The 21,605-nt window shown below is 44.0% G+C and overlaps 1 protein-coding gene and 1 long non-coding RNA gene across 4 annotated transcripts in view; both read right to left on the bottom strand.

Moving 5' to 3' along the window:
- Window positions 1-1,004: 1,004 nt before the first annotated feature.
- Window positions 1,005-5,530, bottom strand: LOC310658251 (uncharacterized protein). The gene is made up of 3 exons (XM_083400171.1): window positions 5,301-5,530; window positions 3,657-3,883; window positions 1,005-1,458 (listed from the first exon to the last, which is right to left on the bottom strand). Exons 1-3 carry the CDS (start codon window positions 5,315-5,317, stop codon window positions 1,361-1,363), a joined length of 342 nt encoding a protein of 113 aa, XP_083256297.1. The 5' UTR covers window positions 5,318-5,530; the 3' UTR covers window positions 1,005-1,360.
- Window positions 5,531-11,464: 5,934 nt separating this feature from the next.
- LOC310658271 overlaps window positions 11,465-21,605 on the bottom strand; it is a 42,784-nt gene continuing 32,643 nt past the window's right edge. Inside the window, exons 3-5 of one of the 3 annotated variants that reach the window (XR_014502165.1) lie at window positions 13,390-13,523; window positions 12,825-12,999; window positions 11,465-12,251 (exon numbers count right to left, since the gene is read on the bottom strand). This is a non-coding gene — a long non-coding RNA (uncharacterized lncRNA). Of the gene's footprint in view, window positions 12,260-12,824; window positions 13,000-13,389; window positions 13,524-21,605 lie in introns of all 3 variants that reach the window. The other 2 variants (XR_014502166.1, XR_014502167.1) reach the window with 2 other exon arrangements.

The following is a 21,605-nucleotide window of genomic DNA, read 5'->3' as shown; positions in this document are numbered from 1 at the left end:
AGAAGAAGTAAAAAGCCACATATAACACACGGTGAAATAAAAAGTTTCCAACTCTTTCCTCCAGGAGGAGAAGAAAGGGGGAGGGGCGGGTTAAAAGTCCCGATTTCAAAGTCTCCTTCCCTTAAACTGTAATTAATCTGGTAGCAAAATCCAACAGTATATCAGTATATCAAACGAAAAGCTTTGGCCGGGTAAGCAGTTCGTTAATCCAAGCCTCAGTTTACTAGCTAAAATTAGCAGGGCTTTCCCAGCCCAAAAAATGGTGGAGTGTGACGAATTTAAGTTTAAGCCGCTGGCAGGATAGAATCTGCCCAGAGAAGAAAAGTAGATTCCTCTTACTTCACTCGCCACCTGTTGGTCCTTCATAAAATCTTAGCCTCATCACTTTAAACAAAGTAACCGAGGTCTTTTTGGCAACACTCAGCAGATACTTTCTCTCCTCGCTCCTTCCTGAGACCTTCCACCATCTTCTCCCAGCCTGAGACTGTGCAGGGTTATTGCTGTCTCCCCTTCATGCCCGCAGCTCTATCCCGTCTCCGGATTTATTGACAAAACCCAGGGAGCAGAAGAGCACGACCGGGCACCACCGGGTGCTACGTCCACCAAGATGATCCTCTTGGGGTTCTGAGGTCTGCATAGCCTTCAAAGAGCTTCTAAAACCCCCGTGTTGCTCGAGATTCCCCAGAGGGCTATCTTGCGCTTCTTTCTAATGGCTGCAGCTCTGCCGGAAGTCCACCTTAAGCCCATTCGATGTCCTCAATAAGCAGGTCTTCTGGAAGAGAATGAAAAAGAGAGACTGAATTAACAGCCTCTCTCAACAACGCCTGCCAAACAATACCCAAATCCAAGGATTCAGCCACCTCAGCTTTTGTAGCTGGAGTCAGTCAGGGCCCTGCCTACTGAGGCGAAGTGAAAAAGGCCTGCAAGGCACAGCAAATACAGCAAGAAGGCCTAAGTGAAAAGTCCCCAAGGTGTGCAGATTCATTTACCTTCTTTCAGCTGATGTTCGGCTGTTGCTTTCTGCAGAGGAAAGAGAAAGCTGCATCAGACGCCTTTTCTGACACTACAAAACCCACCATTGGCAGGTGCAAGAGAGCCCACAAGGAGGCCCAAGCCAGGAAAGACTGGCCTCCCTTAGGCTTGGGCCCAATCCCTTGTCCCAGAGGATCTCCATGGGCCCTGCAGTCTCTGGGCAGAGGTGGAAGGGCAGCACCAGGGAAGAGGGCAAGACATGCCTCTGGCATCATCCTGACACCCCAGGGACACACGCCACATTATTTGCATTAGTTGCTTTGGGAGCCTTTTGGAGGGTGGGCGTGGAAGTATTCAGAGACTGCAGAACTGGGAACAAAGACCACAGTCAGCGGGCAGAGGGTCTGGGGGATCCAGTCCCTCCTCTTTTGTTCCCCCCAGTACTAACCTCAGGCTTTGTAAATGTCTCAAAGAGCTTCGGCACAACTGCAACAAGAGAAGGGCATGGGGACAGGTTAGTTCGTCCTTTTGCAGCTTCCAATATTGTTCCAAGAATCTTCTCCTTGATTCCCCTGCTTCTACACTCCTCCTACAGGGGTGGCAAACCCCAGGCCTTGGGAGCCAGTCTTGGCCTGCAGCCCCCCAAATGCGGCTCACAAGAGAATGTGGCCCTCTAGCTGACAACTGTCCCCTAGCCCTGTCCTATCAGCTGCCTCTGCCTCCTGCTTCCACTAGAAAAAATCTTCCTCTCCTCTCTCTTTTTAAAAAAATAATTTTTATTGAATGGTTTTATGTTACAAAAAACAATATAGCCATACTACCACAAAATATAATTAAGAAATAAAAATTACATACATCGATATTTAGTTTGTTAGTTGTTATTTACCATCTTATTTCCTCCCAAACATTGCATACAACAACACACATATGTGCAGACACCCGCACAGAAAATGATAATAATGAAAGTAAATAATTTCCCCCCTTTTATCTTCCAAAATCTTTTCTTCAGCTTTGACTTCCTGTCAAGTCCCTTTGCATATGTTTTATCTTACATTTGAATGTACACAAAACAATAAACCTTTCTATATAATTTTTCTAATACATTCTGAAAACATAATAAATCCTTAATTGTAGTCCACCTCCTTTTAGTTCCTTTATCACTCGAATGCTAGCACGGAGTCAAAACTATTATTGTATTTTTGAACATATTTTTTATAAACATCCCATTTTCCCGCTAATTTTTGCTTTGAGTTTCCTCTGAGTTTACTAGTCAGTTGAGCCGTCTCCACCAATTCCTGTAATTTGATTTGCCAATCTGTTATTTTTGGAGCCTCGTGATCTTGCCATCCCTTGGCCACAAGTATACGAGCCGCTGTGGTTGCATACAAAAATACCTCTCTTAGATTTTTTTGGGATCTCTTTATCTAAAATACTTAATAGAAATGCCTCCGGTTTTTTAGTAAAAGTTATCCCCGTCATCTTTTTTAATTCATCGTATATTTTCCCAAAAAAAATCTTAATCTTTTCACACGTCCACCACATGTGGATCATGTCACCGTTATTTCCTCCACATCTCCAACAAGCATTCGCCAAATTTTTATACATTCTTGATAATCTGGAAGGAGTGAGGTACGACCTATGAGCCATTTTCATCATGTTCTCTCTTATATTATAGCTGGCTGTAAATTTCAAATTTACCTTCCATAAGTTTTCCCAATCTTTTAGCATAATTGGACAGCCCACATCTTGGGCCCACTTTACCATTGAAACCTTAACCTCCTCATCCATTTCTTCATAGTCTAAAAGAAGTCTATACATTTTTGCGATTATTTTAGTTTTACTATTCAGTAATTCTCTTTCAAATCTTGAAGGCTCCTTTTCAAAACCTATCTGCTTATCCTGTCTGAACATTTCATTCACCTGGAAGTAATCTAGCCAACTAGAAAAGTGATCTTTTATTTTCTCATAACTTATCAATATTAGTTGACCCTTCTCCTCCCTTAATATTGTGTTATACGTTATCCAGTTCTCTTCGATGTTGTTGTTTTTAACAGCGATTGCTTCTAATGGAGAGTTCCATCTTGGGGTTTTCTGTTCCAAATATCTTTTGTATTTTCCCCACACCTTATATATAGCATTTCTTATTATATGATTTAAAAAACTCCGGTGCACCTTTATATTCCCATAATTAAGATAGCCATGCCATCCAAAACGTGTGTCATGACCTTCTAGATCTAAAATATCCCAATTTTTTAATAAACACCAATCTTTCAACCAGAGAAGACATGAGGCTTCGTAATATAGCTTCAAATCCGGTAACCCGAAGCCACCTCTTTCTACAGTATCTATTAATATCTTATGCTTTAATCTTGGTCCTTTACCCTTCCACAAAAATTTAGAAATTTCTTTTTGCCACATGTCAATACTGCTGGTCTTTCCTATAATTGGAATCATTTGGAATAAAAAGAGTAGCTTCGGTAAGACTATCATTTTAATTACCAAAATACGGCCCAGGAATTATAAGTTTAGGCTTGTCCATGTCCTTATTTAAATTCAGTTCCAAAAATTCCTTTAAGGTCTTTTTTACTTTTTCTATTATTATTATTATTATTTCATCTCTCCCTTAGCTACCACCCTAGCCTATTCCTGCCCTTCCAAAAATGGCGTGGGGGGAACTTCCTCACCTGGTGGCATAAGCTTCTTCTGCAGTGGGGCCACCTTTCTGGTCTTCCTGAGGCGTCTTTTTGTTCTTAATGACCTGCCACGGTGGGCAGATCGCCCCTCCTCCGGGTGCCCGTTGTCTTTTATATTCTGGCTTCCTTCGCCACTGGCCACAGGGTGTTCATTGTCCGGCAGCGGGGCCACCTCATTGTTCTTTTCTGGTTGAATGAAATTTTTTAGTCTCTTGAACCTAGAAGAGGTGACGCAGAACAGAAATAGGTTTAGCCTAATAGACAATTGCCAGCACGTCCCTCCCAATTCCTTCCCTCTTTCTGCAGTTGAATGAACTGCAGGGCTTCATAACAGCTGCAGAGAGGCAGCCAAGAGCATTCAGGGCTTGGAGAGAAAGGAGGTACCAGCTCCTGCCATTCCAGGACCGAGAAAGCCTGGCTACCATAGTTCAGGCCCTGATTGCTTCAAGACTGGATTGCTGCCATGCACTGTACGTGGGGCTTCCCTTGTGCTTGGAAGCTGCAGTTAGTGCAGGATGCTGCAGCGTGAGTGCTGACAGGAGCGAGGCCTTGTCAACATACAACATCTACATTGTTTTACCTTGTAAACCGCATATATATATATATATATTGTATATAAATTTTATGAAACAAAGAAACAAAATAAATAAATGGAGAGATGGGAGAAGTTTTTGCCCCATCAATGGGCACTTCTTCATATAACACTTAATTGGTTTGTGAAATTGGCAGCCAAAAGATGCAAAGGACAACTGCCTTGCAAGGTTGGAAAGAGGGAGTCACACCTCTTCATTGAGGAAGACAGGAGTATTTATGGTTACCGTCTGAAATAGTTGCAGTATGTCGAAATTCTGGGTTTGGAGGCAATCTACCACTGAAGCCACCTGTTAGGGGACAATCCTTGTGGGCTTCCTGGAGACATCTGGTTGGCCACTGGACCAAACAGGCCTTTGGTCTCCTTTTCCTGCTATGCTATATCCCATGAGGAATTGCAACACTCCACCCCAAAGGAAAGAGAAGCATTGCCAGCATTTAAAGGGTGCCTCTGCCTAGTCTTTGAAGGACAGCCCTGCCCAGAGAGGGAGGAGACCGCTAGGTGGGTCCTCCAAGCATCAAGGGGTCCAAGAAGACGAGCAGAACAACATTGGGTGGCTGAGAGAGGAAGGTGGTGGAGTCTTGCTTACAGACAAGAGAGACCCACGGAAAGGGCTTGACAGTTGGAGAGATGGAAGATGGAGGCGGGGAGACATGTAGTAGTTAGAGTGCTGGACTAGGGGGACCTGGAAGACCAGGGTTCAAATCTTCATGAAGCTCACTGATTGATCTTTGGCCAGTCTTTTCCCCCTCAGCCTAGCCTACTTTGCAGGGTTGATGTGAGGGTAAAAACTGGTGGCGGGGAAAACCATGTATGCCATCTTGACCTCCTGGGAGGATGGATGGCCTATGAATGTAAACAATGAATGTAATTGATGAGATGGGAGAGGAGCGGAAATAGGAAGGCAGGGAAAGAGTGTGGAGGAGCTGAGCTCTTTGGGAGGGGAGTGGCTGGTCAAGACAATTTCAGGGGGCTGAGGCTGTGCAGGGGATTCCAGGACCCCACCCCAGGAGACATAGAGAAGGGGAAGAAATCCTACTTACAGTCTGAAGTTGAACATGGTGTCCAGAAAAAGTCCCTCCTTCCTGTTTATACTACCTACGCCTAACTGTACCTCTCCAACCACCTTTCCTTCTACCCACCACACACACACCTCTCTATCCTGGTCTCCTCACTAACCCACAATGGACACCTGTAGTTGGTGACTTTTAAAGGAGAAGCAAGAGATGTCACAAAGGAGGGCAGGTCATTGTTACCGTGACAACCCACCCACCTTGACCCTGGGCCAAACTTGATCTTTCTTCAGAACTTTGAAGCACCTGCTGTTCCGTCTGCAGGTGAATCTTCTCTTTTGGAGTTCATGTTTTTATATCAGATCATTCTTCATTCAGCCCCATTTCCAAATGGAGACAATCCCAACGTCCCTTGAAATGCAGTTGAAGACTCCCAAGTCTAGGGGTGTCCATAGCACAGGAGTAGACAATCTGCTTTGCATTATCCCCATCCTCATAGATAATCCTGGATGACATCTCCAGGTGGGGCAGAGAATGTTCCCTGTCTGAAACCCGGGAGAGATGCTGCCGGTCAGTGTAGACGATGCTAAGGTGGATGGGTCAATGTCTGACTCTTCCCAAGTCAGTTTCCTATGAATATTCCTCTTAAGTCATTTACCCTGAAGTCAAGCAAGCTAACTTCTCCACAAGACCAACAATCAATTTCTCTATTTAGAAGACAATATGGAAAAGTCCCAGTTTTATATACAACAATGCAAGTACAAAAATCTTGAATAAGAGAGGAAGCAAAATTCTGGCCTCTGTAATGAAGCAATAGGCAAAGGGTCCTGAAGCAGAGCAAGTTGGGGGGATGTATCTGTCAGAGACTCTTCTGCTATTCTTCCTGCATTGCAGGGGGGTGGGCTAGATGGCCTTTGTTGTGGCCCCCAGTTCCACGATTCTGTAATTCTAGGTTTGTACTCTGTACTGGGTCCTGTATATGTGTATATGTCCTAAATGTCTAGTATATCTAACACACCATACTGCTATGTATACATACAATCAACATTAGCGTTAAAATATCTGCAAGTTTCCTACAGATGTGCTTGAGAATCTCCCATATGGGAATTCTGGAAAAAGAATGCAGGATTTGCAACTGGAAAAAACCTTTGGAATACTCTTTTAGAGAAGCGTGTGAACTACACCCACTTGTCTTAGTGAAGGAGATTTACTAAAAGCAGCTCAAATCTAATTTTCAATTAAGTGTGCCTAGCCTCACAGACTTTTTGCCTCACATATTTTTTGCAGCGACTGTGGCAGAAACTGCCATAACCCTTCATCCTAGTATATGAACATTTATCAAGCTAGCCCTCATAAAAAATATAATGGCAGGGGCGAGAATGCTTAAATCACTAAGCTAATTTGTTTATCAAGTGAGGAACTTGGAAGAAAAAGTGACACTGTGGAGAGAACTCAAGATTTTGCAAGGAAATAGGCCAGAAAAATAAAAGCTTTGAGGTGAATTGGCCTATTTTTAAGTTGTTTGCAGGCAAATTGGTCACAGTTAGAAGAGACTAAAAAAAGAAAATGAAAACCATTAACAGGATACCACTATTATTCATTACTTGGCATTTATTATATATTATTTTCCATAAGGATGGGGGATTCCACCCAGTTCTCATTTAAACTTAACTAAACCACACTTCCCAAAACAATATGTAAAGCAAAGCACATCTATCCTCTTCCAAAATTCACACTTCTCCGAATTTTGCAATTCTGCTCTCAAGCCAGGAGTGTAAAAATGCCTAAAGGCTGCATATAAATCATATAGCATTGAAAATAGCATACAAAATACATTGTCCTCTCCCCATCCCTCACTAAATTAAATTAAAATCCTATCTGAATTATTACCCAACCTCTTGCACCTTGTCTATTTGACCTTTATATTGCTGATTTCAGTATATCTCACTGTTTGTTTGTTTTTAAAAAACCCTCTCAAACAAACTAAAAATACAAAATCTTATCCATTAATATTCCCAGCCAAGTGTTTCTTTCCTATTTTCTTGGGAAATTATTTATCTTTCTAGTGACAGACAGGTTGAGTAAGATTCCACAATGTATCCATGAAGATAAACAGAAACAGATGAGTCGGTTTGCATTTCTTAGTGCAGAAAGTATTAATCTGATATGTAGAGATTTTTCCTATTCTGTTTAATTCAAGAGGGTTCTGGAAGCTTCTGGAAGCTTCTGTGTGTGAAAGAAGCAAGCAGAAGGTTTGTGATGTTTGGGTTATCCCTTCAGAGACGCTGAGAACAGCTGGCTTAAATTGGTTCTGTTATCTCTTCTTCAAGGTCATGCTGACTATAATAAGAAGCCAGAAGGAGCCTGGGTTTCACTCATTTTCTCTTCTATCCCTGTTCCTTCTTGTGTGGTGTTCTGTACATACAGTGGTGCCTCGCAAGACGAAAAGAATCCGTTCCGTGAGTCTCTTCGTCTAGCGGTTTTTTCGTCTTGCGAAGCAAGCCCATTGGCGGATTAGCGGTTTAGCGGCTATTAGCGGCTATTAAAGGTTTAAGGGATTAGCAGATTAGCTGCTAAAAGGCTATTAGCAGCTTAGTGCCTTAGAAAAAGGGAGTGGGGAGCGGAAAAAAATTGCAGGAACTCGCAAGACATTTTCGTCTTGCGAAGCAAGCCCATAGGAAATTCATTCTGCGAAGCACCTCCAAAACGGAGAACCCTTTCGTCTAGCGGGTTTTCCGTCTTGCGAGGCATTCGTCTTGCGGGGCACCACTGTATTATGTTTAGTGTTAAGGTTTAGACTTATTCTAAGTTCTTGTAAGTGTAAGTTAAGTCTACTGAAACTACATTTCTTATGGACAGTGCCAATCCTGAATGTATTGGATTTATGACCATTATGCTCATTTGCCTTCAGTAGCAGTAAAGCTCTGCTGGATGACATACAATTGCCTCTGATCTGTTTTTTGGGAATCCTGCAACGTGTTTAAGTTTTTACTCTGCTAACTATACGATGGAGTTCTACTCTTGAGTAGAATTTCAATGACAGTTCAATTTGGAGCAGGCTGCATGATCCAATCCAGGTTAAGTCCTGTTAAGTCATTTCAAGAGTTCAACAAGGGCTCATATCCTTTCCATGGGAATCAATGGCACCTAAAAGTGCTTAATTTGGGCCGGATTGTGCCCATTGGATTTACACACGCATGCGAGATACAGCCAAGAGAACAAATCGGAGCATTTTGAAAAGCGCTCCACACAGGCTAGCCCTTGTTGTCATCAACGCAAGCAAGTACAAGGCAATTGTGAGGGATTTAAGACTGCAAAATGGTGGGGAGTGGTACCAGTTGCTAATTCATGCGAGCATCAAACAGGGTGAGCACATGGTGAAGAACGAGAGCGACAGGGAAAACATTGTATAACATTCTATTTGCCTGCTTAAAATTCAGCAACACTAAGAGATGTTGTATAGAGTTCCACACCATCTGGCAGCTGCAAGGAACAAACAAAATACAATTTACAGGTACTCCGCCGCGCAGCCTAAATAATACACCATAGTGCACCAATTGTGCATGAGAGACAGCGCAGCATTAAAGATAATTGATGCACAGCCCCTGCACTTCCTGCTCTAATTTATGTCGCAGGAGTGTCACGAGGGGGAATTATGGGTGATATGCTGCGTAGCCACCTGCCACGTCATAATCTGGCTCCAGGTACCACAACAGATAGCTACTTATTTTGATTTAGACCGAACTCGCAGCTCCGGTCCTCCTAGCACAACAATCCCCTGCCAAATCAGGTTAAAAAAAATAAAATGGACAGAGACATTCATCTTCTGCCATGCAATCCTCCGGCAACAGACATTTGTAGTGCATTTCACATAATTCTTTGTAGTTTGTACAAAGGAGGAGTCTTCCCCCCATCTCTAAAAAGGCAAATCATGTTTATTGAAAATATCGTGTTGGGGGCTTGCCAATTCCTTTACGGTTATGAGCCTGACATTTAAGTTTCCTCTAGACACACACACACACAGACACACTTCTTAATGCTGTGTCTTTCCTAAACGAAAACATCCAGCCAACTTTTTAACCTACAGAGGGAGCAAACAGCAGCACAGAACCCTCTTCCCCAATCTGCAACACAAGGCCACCTCCTCCATCTTAAAATCAAAAGATCAGCTGCAAAATAGAGGCTAAACCTTGTGCACCAAGACCTGGAAACCTATTATATTTGTGGCAGTGTGGCAACATGTAGTAAAAGGCAAAGGCAGTGGCGTAGCGTGGGTTGTCAGCACCCGGGGCAAGGCAAGTAATTTGCGCCCCCTAACCCGGGGCAAGGCAAGTAATTTGCGCCCCCCGCTGCACTGTCCCCCCCCCAGATAGTCCCTCACTCTCTCTCCGCACCGCACCACATGCCTGGCACCGTCCCCCTTCACAGTGGGGGGCGACCCGGCGGCTCGGCTCGGATTCGCACAGCCAGCACTGCAGTGAGAGAGAGTGAGTGAGCCAGGTAGGGGCAGAGAGCTGCGAGTGCGAGCCCCCCCCCAGATGTTGCGCCCGGTGCGGCCGGCCCCCCCTGCACCCCCCACGCTACGCCACTGGGCAAAGGGACCCCTGACCATTAGGTCCAGTCGTGACCGACTCTGGGGTTGTGACGCTCATCTCTCTTTACTGGCCGAGGGAGCCGGCATACAGCTTCCGGGTCATGTGGTCAGCATGGCTAAGCCGCTTCTGGTGAACCAGAGCAGCTCACAGAAATGCCGTTTACCTTCCCGCCGAAGCGGTACCTATTTATCTACTTGCACTTTGACGTGCTTTCAAACTGCTAGGTTGGCAGGAGCAGGGACCGAGCAACGGGAACTCACCCCGTCGCAGGGATTCAAACCGCCAACCTTCCGATCGGCAAGTCCTAGGCTCTGTGGTTTAACCCACAGCGCCACCAGCACCTAGTAAATTGCTGCATACCAAGGCCTAGTATTGCCTGCCCGGACTAGTAGAAGTTTGGGAGTGTCTCCCAGCTGCTGCTGCTGCTGCTGCTGCTGCTGCAGCAGCAGCAGCAACCTGATCCAATCCCACCATCAGTGCTCAGCACACTAGGGCAATTCCCAAGGTCCAGATACCCTGGCAGGCCCCATTATCATTACTGAGCTCCTGCCTGCTATTACCACTGATGCCACCAGTCAACACCACCAGTCGGTGTCCCTGGTTGCTACGATGGTGGGAGGAGGTTTTGGTTGGGAGCCAAATGCCCATTCAGTTAGCTCAGTGGGTGGAGCATGAGACTCTTAACCTCAGGGTTGTAGGTTGGAGCCCCACATTGGGCAAAAGATTCCTGGACTAGGTGACCCTTTCAACTTTGCAGTTCTATAATTCTAGGAATGGTTGCTCAGCTGCAATACATGGCAGTACCATCATATTGTTGGGATACTGCCAGGGAGACATAGTCCATCTTGACTCCACGTCGTCTCCGGACTTCCATCGATCTCCGGTAGACACGCAGTATTAGCAATTAGCGACAGGAGCTCCAGAAATAGCTTCCCACATTCCAGAGGCGATGCACACTCTATCAGCAGATAATGCACAGGGAAAGATGCAGTCAGGAGAGCATTATTTTCAAGTTTATTCAGCGTTGGTCAGAACAAAGAAAAACATGACTGCCTGCTTGAGAGTTCCAGCAGAGAGAGAGAGAGAGACGAAAGCAAAGACACAACATAAACTTCCTGTGAAACAGGAAATGCGCAGGCTGTGACACAAACATCCTGCTCCCTTTTAAGGTGGAACAGAAATATCCTAACACATATATCCTCCAAATATCCTCATACATCCATGGTGCGACGTTGGGAATTGCATCTGCAGGGATGTGAGATGGCAGCCATATTGTGTTAAAAAGGAGTCATACACTCTAAAAAGAGGCATAACAACAACAACTTATTATTTATACCCTGCCCATCTGGCTGGGTTTCCCCAGCCACTCTTTGCAGCTTCCAACGGAATATTATTAATAATAATAATAAAGTGATAAAACATCAAACATTAAAAACTTCCCTAAACAGGGCTGCCTTCGGATGTCTTAAAGCAGCCTTTCTCAACCTTGGGTCCCCAGATGTTTTTGGCCTACAACTCCCATCATCCTTGACCACTGGTCCTGTGAGCTAGGGATCATGGGACTTGTAGGCCAAAAATATCTGGGAACCACACTGTGTAGTTCTTTATTTCCTTGACATCTGATGGGAGATCTTTCCACAGGGCGGGCGCCACTACCGGGAAGACTCTCTGCCTGGTTCCCTGTAGCTTCACTTCTCACAGTGAGGGAACTGCCAGAAAGCCCTCGGAGCTGGACCTCAGTGTCTGGACTGAACAATGTGGGTGGAGATGCTCCTTCAGGTATACTGGGCCAAGGCCATTTAGGGCTTTCAAGGTCAGCCCTTGAAACACTTTGAATGGTGCTCAGAAACGTACTGTGAACCAATGTAGGTCTTTCGGGACCCGCGTTACATGGTCTCGGCAGCTACTCCCAGTCAGCAGTCTAGCTGCCACATTTTGGATTAGTTGCAGTTTCCGGGTCACCTTCAAAGGTAGCCCCACGTAGAGCGCATTGCAGTAGTCCAAGTGGGAGACAACCAGAGCATGCACCACTCTGGCGAGACAGTCCACGGGCAGGTAGGGTCTCAGCCTGCGTACCAGATGGAACTAGTAGACAGCTGCCCTGTCTACAAAAGGCAATGAGAATCAAGGCAGGGGAGAATGAACAAATCAGATGGTAAAGGTCCAAAAAGGGTGGGAAATGGTCTTCAGAGATCATTAGTTGAGACGCATCCTATGATGTTGCATTTCTACTGCACTGGTCTGTTCAACTTACCCATCCCTCTTTTCTCCACACCAACTTCAACTTTTTTCTGCGAGTTTGTTTTTAATTTTTCACCAGCTTCCACAGATGAGCTTCTCTCCAACAGAGTGAATCTGACATCTCAGAGGGCCTTGCTTCCTCATTCTGTACATCTCAATTATATTCAGAAATAAATTATCTTGTTAGCTACATTATTACATTAAGATGACAAGTAAATTTTATTATAAAAATGTAATGATAAAATAAAAGATATTTTATTCATGCATTTAGTCCTCTCCCTCTCTCCCTCTGACATTTAATTATGTCTACCGCTGCATGGTGATCTAAAACATTAATTTGCCAAATCAACTAGAATCATTGGTAACGGACTGCTTTCCTATTTTGCTTTTTAAAAACTGCAGTTTAAAATTTGTTTGAAGGCCAACATCCAGAGGAGAGAGAAGGGCTGGAAGAAGATTTCGTATATGTGTCAGCCCTACCATGATAGGAAGTGAAACACGCCTCTGTGGTTCACAGATTTTAAGGTAGTATGATTCCCTTGCCACTAACAGCCATCCCCATTTGTCCCATTATGTTTGAAATATTAATGCAAAGCAGTCTTCCCCAAGCTGAAGCCCTCCAGATGTTGTGGACTACCATTTCCATCCGTCTCAGCCACCACAGCTACACTGTCTGAGGTCGATGGGATTTGTAGCTGTTATGTACTGAAGTTCTCACCTTGGGCCAGCAGGGGGATACTGTAGATAGTTTTCACTCAGGTCCGCATATGCAAATAAGGAATTGAAAGTGACATTCAGTGATTGGATAGTTACATAAAGTTGTTACTGTTGCGTTGTAGTGGAGCTCTATATAAGCAGGCTGGCTGAAGCCTTCAGTTCAGTTCTGTTCTGGCCTGTGAATAAACAAGAGCTGTTTGAAAAATTGCTGTGTTGTCTGATGTTCACCCACAACTTAACAGTAGCCCCAAACATCTGGAGGCCCCAGAATGAGGAAGGTTGGTACAAAAGAAGCATCAAGGAAGAGATGTGCTGTCTGATCGGGCGGCCATGTGCATTGGAAAAACCAAAAGACAGCGATTCCAATTGTAAAGGAAGAAATACAATGAAATCACGATATGAGATCTCACTGGACTCATAATTGCTGCAAAATGGTTATAAGCTGTGGTGTTTTTTTCTAAAAAAATGTTTACTCTCATTTTGACTCAAGAAAATCACCATTTTATAGATCAAATTGGGGGGGGGGGATACAGTAAATGGACAAAAATACAAAGAACATGCATTACCTCATATTATCACAGATCCACATTCCACACTGCTTCACACATTAAATGTTCGCTTCTGACTGAGACTCAGGAAACACTGGGAAAGGAAATGAGGCCGCCATCGGAGGTAGCAACGGAACTGACGATTCACCGTGCTAGAGAAGAAACGAAATATTTCTTAAAAATCAGTTTCTTCTTCCGTTAGATTCACTAAATGTTTAGGGGTATGCTAAACCCCTGTGTCCCTCCAGAAAAAAGCACCGGTTATAAGAGACATGAGAGATTGAATAAGGTTGCAGATCAACTGCTGATTGCAAACGGGTAACAGGAAGAACAGTTTTCTTGAAAACTGTGGCCTGCAAGGCGTTTGGTAGTTCTAGTATGTATTGCTTAAAATGAAACCAATCAACTAAAAAGAACATACATTGTAAATCCCGTTTGCTGTTGCTTCCTTTAAAGTTCCATGTCTATGCAAACTGTACTGTAATAATGATTGCTTATATGGATAAATCTACTTATAACTTCTAGACAGGGCTGGATTTAGGTTTGATGAGACCCTAAGCTACTGAAGGTAATGGGGCCCTTTATATGCCCAGATGTCTTTGTCAACAGCAAATGGTCACTGTTTTTTGTGTTGAATATATGCTATATTTATGGACCTATTAGGTATCTAAAGCCATTTGCACATGCAGAATGTAGGCACCCTATATATCAAAATGAGCAAACCAGTGATATTTTATGGAGCAGGCTAGCAGGCAGGGCCCATTACTTACATCATAGGGGCCTACACAACACAAAATGCTGTTGCTGTATGTAGGTTTTATTTTATTTGTTTTTTATCTTATATTTTGGAAATGTACACCCAGGTTTTTTTCCTTTAATTTTTGGGGGGGCCCCCAAGAGAGTGGGGCCCTAAGCTATAGCTTGTTTAGCTTGTACGTACCGGTAAATCCAGCAGTGCTTCTAGAGAGACAAAGAGAGATATGGATAGATTGTTACTGAAAGGACTTCCCACAAGTGCAAGAGGTTGAGAAAACCCCCAGAAAAGATTTATAAGTGCGGGGGGGGGGGGTAGTGAAAGGAGAAGGAGAGACAGGGCCCTGTTGTGTGCTGGCGGAAGTCCTTTTGCAAACAGAACAGCTTCATTGCATATAACCTAATAATCCCTTCGATAATATCAACAGCATAGCTTTTATAGACGTTGCAAGATTGAGGAGTATACAACTCTTTTGCCCTATATATTTGAAAAGGCATGTCTTCTCATGAAGAGAAGAACAGATGACAAGTTTAAAATTCTAACGAGAGGTACCCGCAGTCCTTTAAAAGCGCCAGAGAGTTTGTGAATAATTTCAGCATAAAAATATATTCCCCCAATAATGCTGACAAGTTCACTTATCCGACTGTGTGAACGGTAATATCCGTCACTGAAGTGGCAAGGAGATAAATTTGATCTGACTGGCAGCAATGGATAAACAGCCTCTAAAACTTCCCTCAGATCTGGTTTGTCATATATGAATTGCCACTCTTTGTCCACTTCAGAATCTGCATCCCAACTCGTCGGGCTCCTCTTCCTTCGGCAATGTTGAAGAAAAGCAGTGCATTAAACAGATCGGAAAGGCACTCCCAATACGTATTTCAATTTGAATTAAAATCCAGTTTGCTCGGATAGGATGGCTAGAGCCTGTCACACAAAAACCGTTAACAATGTTTTGTTGCTCAGGAGATAATACAGTGGTACCTCAGGTTAAGTACTTAATTCGTTCCGGAGGTCTGTACTTAACCTGAGACTGTTCTTAACCTAGAATCATAGAATCATAGAATCATAGAGTTGGAAGAGACCACAAGGGTCATCGAGTCCAACCCCCCGCCAAGCAGGAAACACCATCAGAGCACTCCTGACATATGGTTGTCAAGCCTCTGCTTAAAGACCTCCAAAGAAGGAGACTCCACCACACTCCTTGGCAGCAAATTCCACTGTCGAACAGCTCTTACTGTCAGGAAGTTCTTCCTAATGTTTAGGTGGAATCTTCTTTCTTGTAGTTTGTATCCATTGCTCCGTGTCCGCTTCTCTGGAGCAGCAGAAAACAACCTTTCTCCCTCCTCTATGTGACATCCTTTTATATATTTGAACATGGCTATCATATCACCCCTTAACCTCCTCTTCTCCAGGCTAAACATGCCCAGCTCCCTTAGCCGATCCTCATAAGGCATTGTTTCCAGGCCTTTGACCATTTTGGTTGCCCTCCTCTGTACACGTTCTAGTTTGTCAGTGTCCTTCTTGAACTGTGGTGCCCAGAACTGGACACAGTACTCCAGGTGAGGTCTGACCAGAGCAGAATACAGTGGCACTATAACTTCCCTTGATCTAGATGCTATACTCCTATTGATGCAGCCCAGAATTGCATTGGCTTTTTTAGCTGCCGCGTCACACTGTTGGCTCATGTTAAGTTTGTGGTCAACCAAGACTCCTAGATCCTTTTCACATGTACTGCTCTCAAGCCAGGTGTCACCCATCTTGTATTTGTGCCTCTCATTTTTTTTGCCCAAGTGCAATACTTTACATTTCTCCCTGTTAAAATTCATCTTGTTTGTTTTGGCCCAGTTCTCTAATCTGTCAAGGTCGTTTTGAAGTGTGATCCTGTCTTCTGGGGTGTTAGCCACCCCTCCCAGTTTGGTGTCATCTGCAAATTTGATCAGGATGCCCTTGAGTCCATCATCCAAGTCGTTGATAAAGATGTTGAATAAGACCGGGCCCAAGACAGAACCCTGTGGCACCCCACTAGTCACTCTTCTCCAGGATGAAGAGGAACCATTGATGAGCACCCTTTGGGTCCGGTCAGTCAGCCAGTTACAAATCCACTGAGTGGTAGCATAGTCAAGACCGCATTTTACCAGCTTCTTTACAAGAATATCATGGGGCACCTTGTCAAATGCCTTGCTGAAATCAAGGTAGACTACATCCACTGCGTTCCCTTCATCTACCAGGCTTGTAATTCTGTCAAAAAATGAGATCAGGTTAGTCTGACCTGAAGCACCACTTTAGCTAATGGGGCCTCCTGCTGCCACTGCACCGCCAGAGCACGATTTCTGTTCTCATACTGAAGCAAAGTTCTTAACCCGAGGTACTATTTCTGGGTTGGCGGAGTCTGTAACCTGAAGCGTCTGTAACCTGAAGCATATGTAACCTGAGGTACCACTTTACTGGCTCTCTTAAGCCAATCCAGTTTCTGATTTGGATCCCTGGGCATTTAATATTTTCACCCTTTCTAGCATTGCCTTCCCTCAGCACATAGTGTAAACAGGAAAGCCTATCTATAAACTTTGCTGGTACCAAGATTGTGATTGCTGGCAGACACAGTGCTAGGCATAGATGGTGCTTGGATCAGCTGGCTATAGAACGAACTCGCTCATTTACCATAGGTATCTGGGTGTATTCCTGAATAAAAACCTCTCTTGGAAGTGTCATATGGAGACACTGAAGGGAATGTTGGGATACTGCCAGGGAGATATAGTCCATCTTGACTCCACGTCGTCTCCGGACTTCCATTGATCTCCCGTAGACACGCAGTATCAGCAATTAGCGACACGAGCTCTAGAAATAGCTTGCCACATTCCAGAACCGATGCACGCTCTATCAGCAGATAATGCACAGCAAAAGTTACAGTCAGGAGAGCATGATTTACAAGTTTATTCAGCGTTGATCAGAACAAAGAAAAACATGACTGCCTGCTTCAGATGTCTCCGGCAGAGAGAGAGAATCGAAAGCAAAGACACAACATAAACATCCTGTGAAACAGGAAATGCGCAGGCTGTGACACGAACATCCTGCTCCCTTTTAAGGTGGAACGGAAATATCCTAACAGGGAAAGGCACAGAAAAGCATTGAGGCATTGATGAAGTTTTATTACAATAAGGGAGTGCAGCTGATTGAACCTGCCCTTAAGATATTTGGAGAAATGTTGGAGGGTATGCAATCTTTCCTTGCAGCTCCTTCCTTTGACCAGGCCTGGGTGCTCATGCAGAGGCAGAATCCACACCTAAGATGCCCCAAGGTCTGTGGGAATGTTAATTGAATTGACATACTTTATTGTCACTTGTACAACTTGTATACAGTGAGATTACACAGGATAGTAGGAAACGATATATTGAATAAGTAAGCAGAGCAGATTCCCTTCAGTATAGCTGGAAGCTTGTTTGCAGATCTGTTTGAATCTCTTAGTTGAGTTTATTTCTGGTATCTCCCTTTTGATCCCTCTTAAAAGAATAAAGACACAAGAGTCTTTCTGAGTAAAGTAACAAAACGTTGACTCACATTTCAGTTCACAGTTTGATCCCTGAAAGGCAGACATTACTTGGTAGTTAGACAACAAACTGCGAGTTCATCTCATATGGAGACTCAACTCATGTGCTGCTGGCTAAGAGCCAGCAGACAGCAAAAATTACATTAAGACAACAAAATGGCTGCAGGAGAGCAGCATGGCGGCAAGAGAGCAGCAAGCAAGAGAAAGAACAAGACAATGGAGCTAGACTGAGAAAATGGCTGCATTTTGTGGAGTCAGCCAGGGCCACGCCCATCTCCCAGGTCACATGCAGGGGGAGGATGCTCCAGACCAGTGGAACAGGAAGTTACCCTGACTGGATGTCCCCCTGCATGTGGCCACTCTAGGGAAATAAGGAATGTTGCATTTGACTGTACCAATGGATTACATCCCACAAGATCCACCATCAATTGCAGACTCAGGTCCTCCTATTGCTGGTGCAACAATTATGTTGTGCTCTTGGCTATTTCCAATGACCTCATGTGCAAAAGGGAGACAAATTAGAGATCTCCCAGTGGTTAAAAAACCCCCAAAAAAGGTAAAGGACCCCTGGACGGTCAATTCCAGTCAATAAGCCTGAGCTGTACTCACATATGAGCTTCACGGATCTCAACGTGGGTCTCAAGAGGTCCAAACTATACAAGGAAGACATGGGAACATGAATAGGAAACTAGTTGTTTAGTCCCCACTTCAGACATTGCAAAAAACAACAACAACCCAGGGTGAACATAGGGCATATGTTGTCATCATTGTAACATAAGGATGTGCATGTTAAATTTAAGGACTGCTGGAACTTCATGTCCTTCATGTATGCATACCCTCCAACATTTCTCTGATGAGAATAGGGACGTCCCATTCCATAATGTGAATTTTACTGTTTATACTCCACACAACTTACTGGCTTGCCCCAGCCACTCTGGGCAGCTTCCAACACATATAAAAACATAATAAAACATTTTTTTAAAGCTTCTCTATACAAGATTGCCTTCAGACAGCTCAGGAGTCAAATAACTCCATACGCTCAAACATTTCTCCAATGAAAATAGGGGCGTCCTAAGGAAAAGTGGGACATTCCGGGATCAAATCAGAAATTGGGATGGCTTCTCTAAATCAGGGACATCCCTGGAAAATAGGGACACTGGGTCTGGTGTATGAAATATAAGCCACCTGGAACATGTATGCCTATAAAATGGTGATCCCATGGGGGAAAGAAAGAAGAACTGGTAGCAACAAAGTACTCTCAAAGGGCTTCCCTGCACACTGATGTTTAATTGGCCTCCTTGTGGGTTTACAGCAGGCATAGGCAAACTTGGCCCTTCAGATGTTTTGGGACTACAACTCCCATCATCCCTAGCTAACAGGACCAGTGGTCAGGGATGATGGGAATTGTAGTCCCAAAACATCTGGAGGGCCAAGTTTGCCTATGCCTGGTTTACAGCTTTTGCTTTGCTGGGCTTTTTATGTATCTGTTTATCAGGAAGCAAATAAAAGACCAAATCTTCAAGCACTGAGTGATTTTGAGTGGGCCAGACCCCTTCCAGCCATCAAGTAACAGGGCTTAGTTAGAAGCTAAGCACTATCCAAGCAAATGGAAAGTAAACACTTCGATTTTGCCTTGTTTTGTTTATCCATGCAATTTGTATATCACTTAATGTGGTAGAAGCGCTATGTGGCGAACATGCAATGTACTAAATAACAGTCACACCAGAGTTCAACATTAATATTCAGCAAAGCTTTGTACAGACCTTGCTCAGGAAACTTACTAGCAGAATTCTCATATACACTATGCATACATACACACATGTGTGTGCAGACAAACACATATTTCTGGTATATTTTGGAAAGTCGCTTGTTCACTGTGCATTTCAGCACTACTTTAGATACCATAACCAAATTTTGCATGGTGATTTCTAAGATCAAAGAGCAGGTTTTTGTCCACGTTTAGATACCATCAGATGCCATTTTGAATGAAGATGGTGGGCTGAGCCTTTCGACACAGCACTGATGGTTTTGGTTTCTTGGAATTCCCAAACATCATTGAGTATAATTTGTGTGTGTTTGTGTTTGTGTTTGTGTGTGTGTGTGTGTGTGTGTGTCTGAGGGCTTCTATTTATAAGCCAAAAGCTTGGAGCCAAACAAAATGTTTGCCCTGCCTCAGAAACCTCCATTTCAATTTGCACACAGGGCATGAGCCGCCCAAAAGCTCTTTGACATAAAGGCAGTTGTTCTTTCTGGAAAATACCTTTATTATGAGATGTAATTCTGTGATGTGGATTGGTGTTATAACTTAAACCACTCATTTATTCATGCCACCTCACCTCTTTCTGAGAGAGTGCAAGTGAAGCACTTAAAAAAATGAAATGCCCCCATGATTACTTAGCAACTTATTTGCGGGTTTTCCTGCCCTCCCCATTACTATGGAAACAAAGTGGATATAATGTGCAGCGCAAGCAACGTCTGCTTCAGACCATTAAAAGATGTGCAATTATTTTAATAGCGGGCTTCATGGCAAACTTTCCATTTTCAACGAATTCTTTTTCATATTAAGCCCACTGCTGATGGAAAGGAGAAAGACTAACAGCAATCAGGAACTTGTCAGGAACCAACACGTAGTGACAATCAGCGTTGTATTTCCCATGTATTTTTAAGCCTTATCAAAGCTGTCCAAAGGAAATCTCCATCTCAGAAAAGGCTCACTACTGAACACACAGCTGAACTGTGTTCTGTAGTAGTTCCCACCTACAACTCTCCAGTTCCTTTATTTTTGTTAAAATATCGCTATACAGTGGTACCTCGGGTTACATATGCTTCAGGTTACATACGCTTCAGGTTACAGACTCCGCTAACCCAGAAATAGTGCTTCAGGTTAAGAACTTTGCTTCAGAACAGAAATTGTGCTCCGGCGGCGCAGCAGCAGGGGGAGGCCCCATTAGCTAAAGTGGTGCTTCAGGTTAAGAACAGTTTCAGGTTAAGAATGGACCTCCAGAATGAATTAAGTACTTAGCCTGAGGTACCACTGTACTGCTTTCGCAGCAAAACCCATCCAAAGCAGAATCAGAATTAGAAGAATCTTAATTTGCATCAGCCACTAACCATAGCAATAAAATAAAATGTACTGATGATAGAGCTAGAAACTTAACTACAGTGGTACCTTGGGTTACATATGCTTCAGGTTGCAGATGCTTCAGGTTACAGACTCTGCTAACCCAGAAATAGTACCTTGGGTTAAGAACTATGCTTCAGGATGAGAAGCATCCTGCCGGAAGCATGTCCGGCGGCGCACATCTTCATGACCCCATGGACCAGAGAACCCCAGGCACTCCTGTCTTCCACTGCCTCTCGCAGTTTGGTCAAACTCATGCTGGTAGCTTCGAGAACACTGTCCAACCATCTCGTCCTCTGTCCTCCCCTTCTCCTTGTGCCCTCCATCTTTCCCAACATCAGGGTCTTTTCCAGGGAGTCTTCTCTTCTCATGAGGTGGCCAAAGTATTGGAGCCTCAGCTTCAGGATCTGTCCTTCCAGTGAGCACTCAGGGCTGATTTCCATCAGAATGGAGAGGTTTGATCTTCTTGCAGTCCATGGGACTCTCAAGAATCTCCTCCAGCACCATAATTCAAAAGCATCAATTCTTCGGTGATCAGCCTTTTTTATGGTCCAGCTCTCACTTCCATACATCACTACTGGGAAAAACATAGCTTTAACTATACGGGCCTTTGTTGGCAAGGTGATGTCTCTGCTGTCAAAATATGAATGGACTCCAAACTCCCATTCAACTCCAACCAACATGGCTGGTGGGATATGTCTAACATCTGAAGGCTCACAGGTTCCCCATTCCTGCAGCCCAAGGGGAGGGGCTCTTCTGTCAAAGGCTCCCCTTTGTTGAATCACCTCCCTCCTGAAACACAACATAAACAAGTT

This window comes from Podarcis tiliguerta, assembly GCF_965153285.1.
Source record: "Podarcis tiliguerta genome assembly, chromosome: 10".
Lineage (NCBI taxonomy): Eukaryota > Metazoa > Chordata > Lepidosauria > Squamata > Lacertidae > Podarcis > Podarcis tiliguerta.
This window is presented reverse-complemented; position numbering and strand designations above follow the sequence as displayed.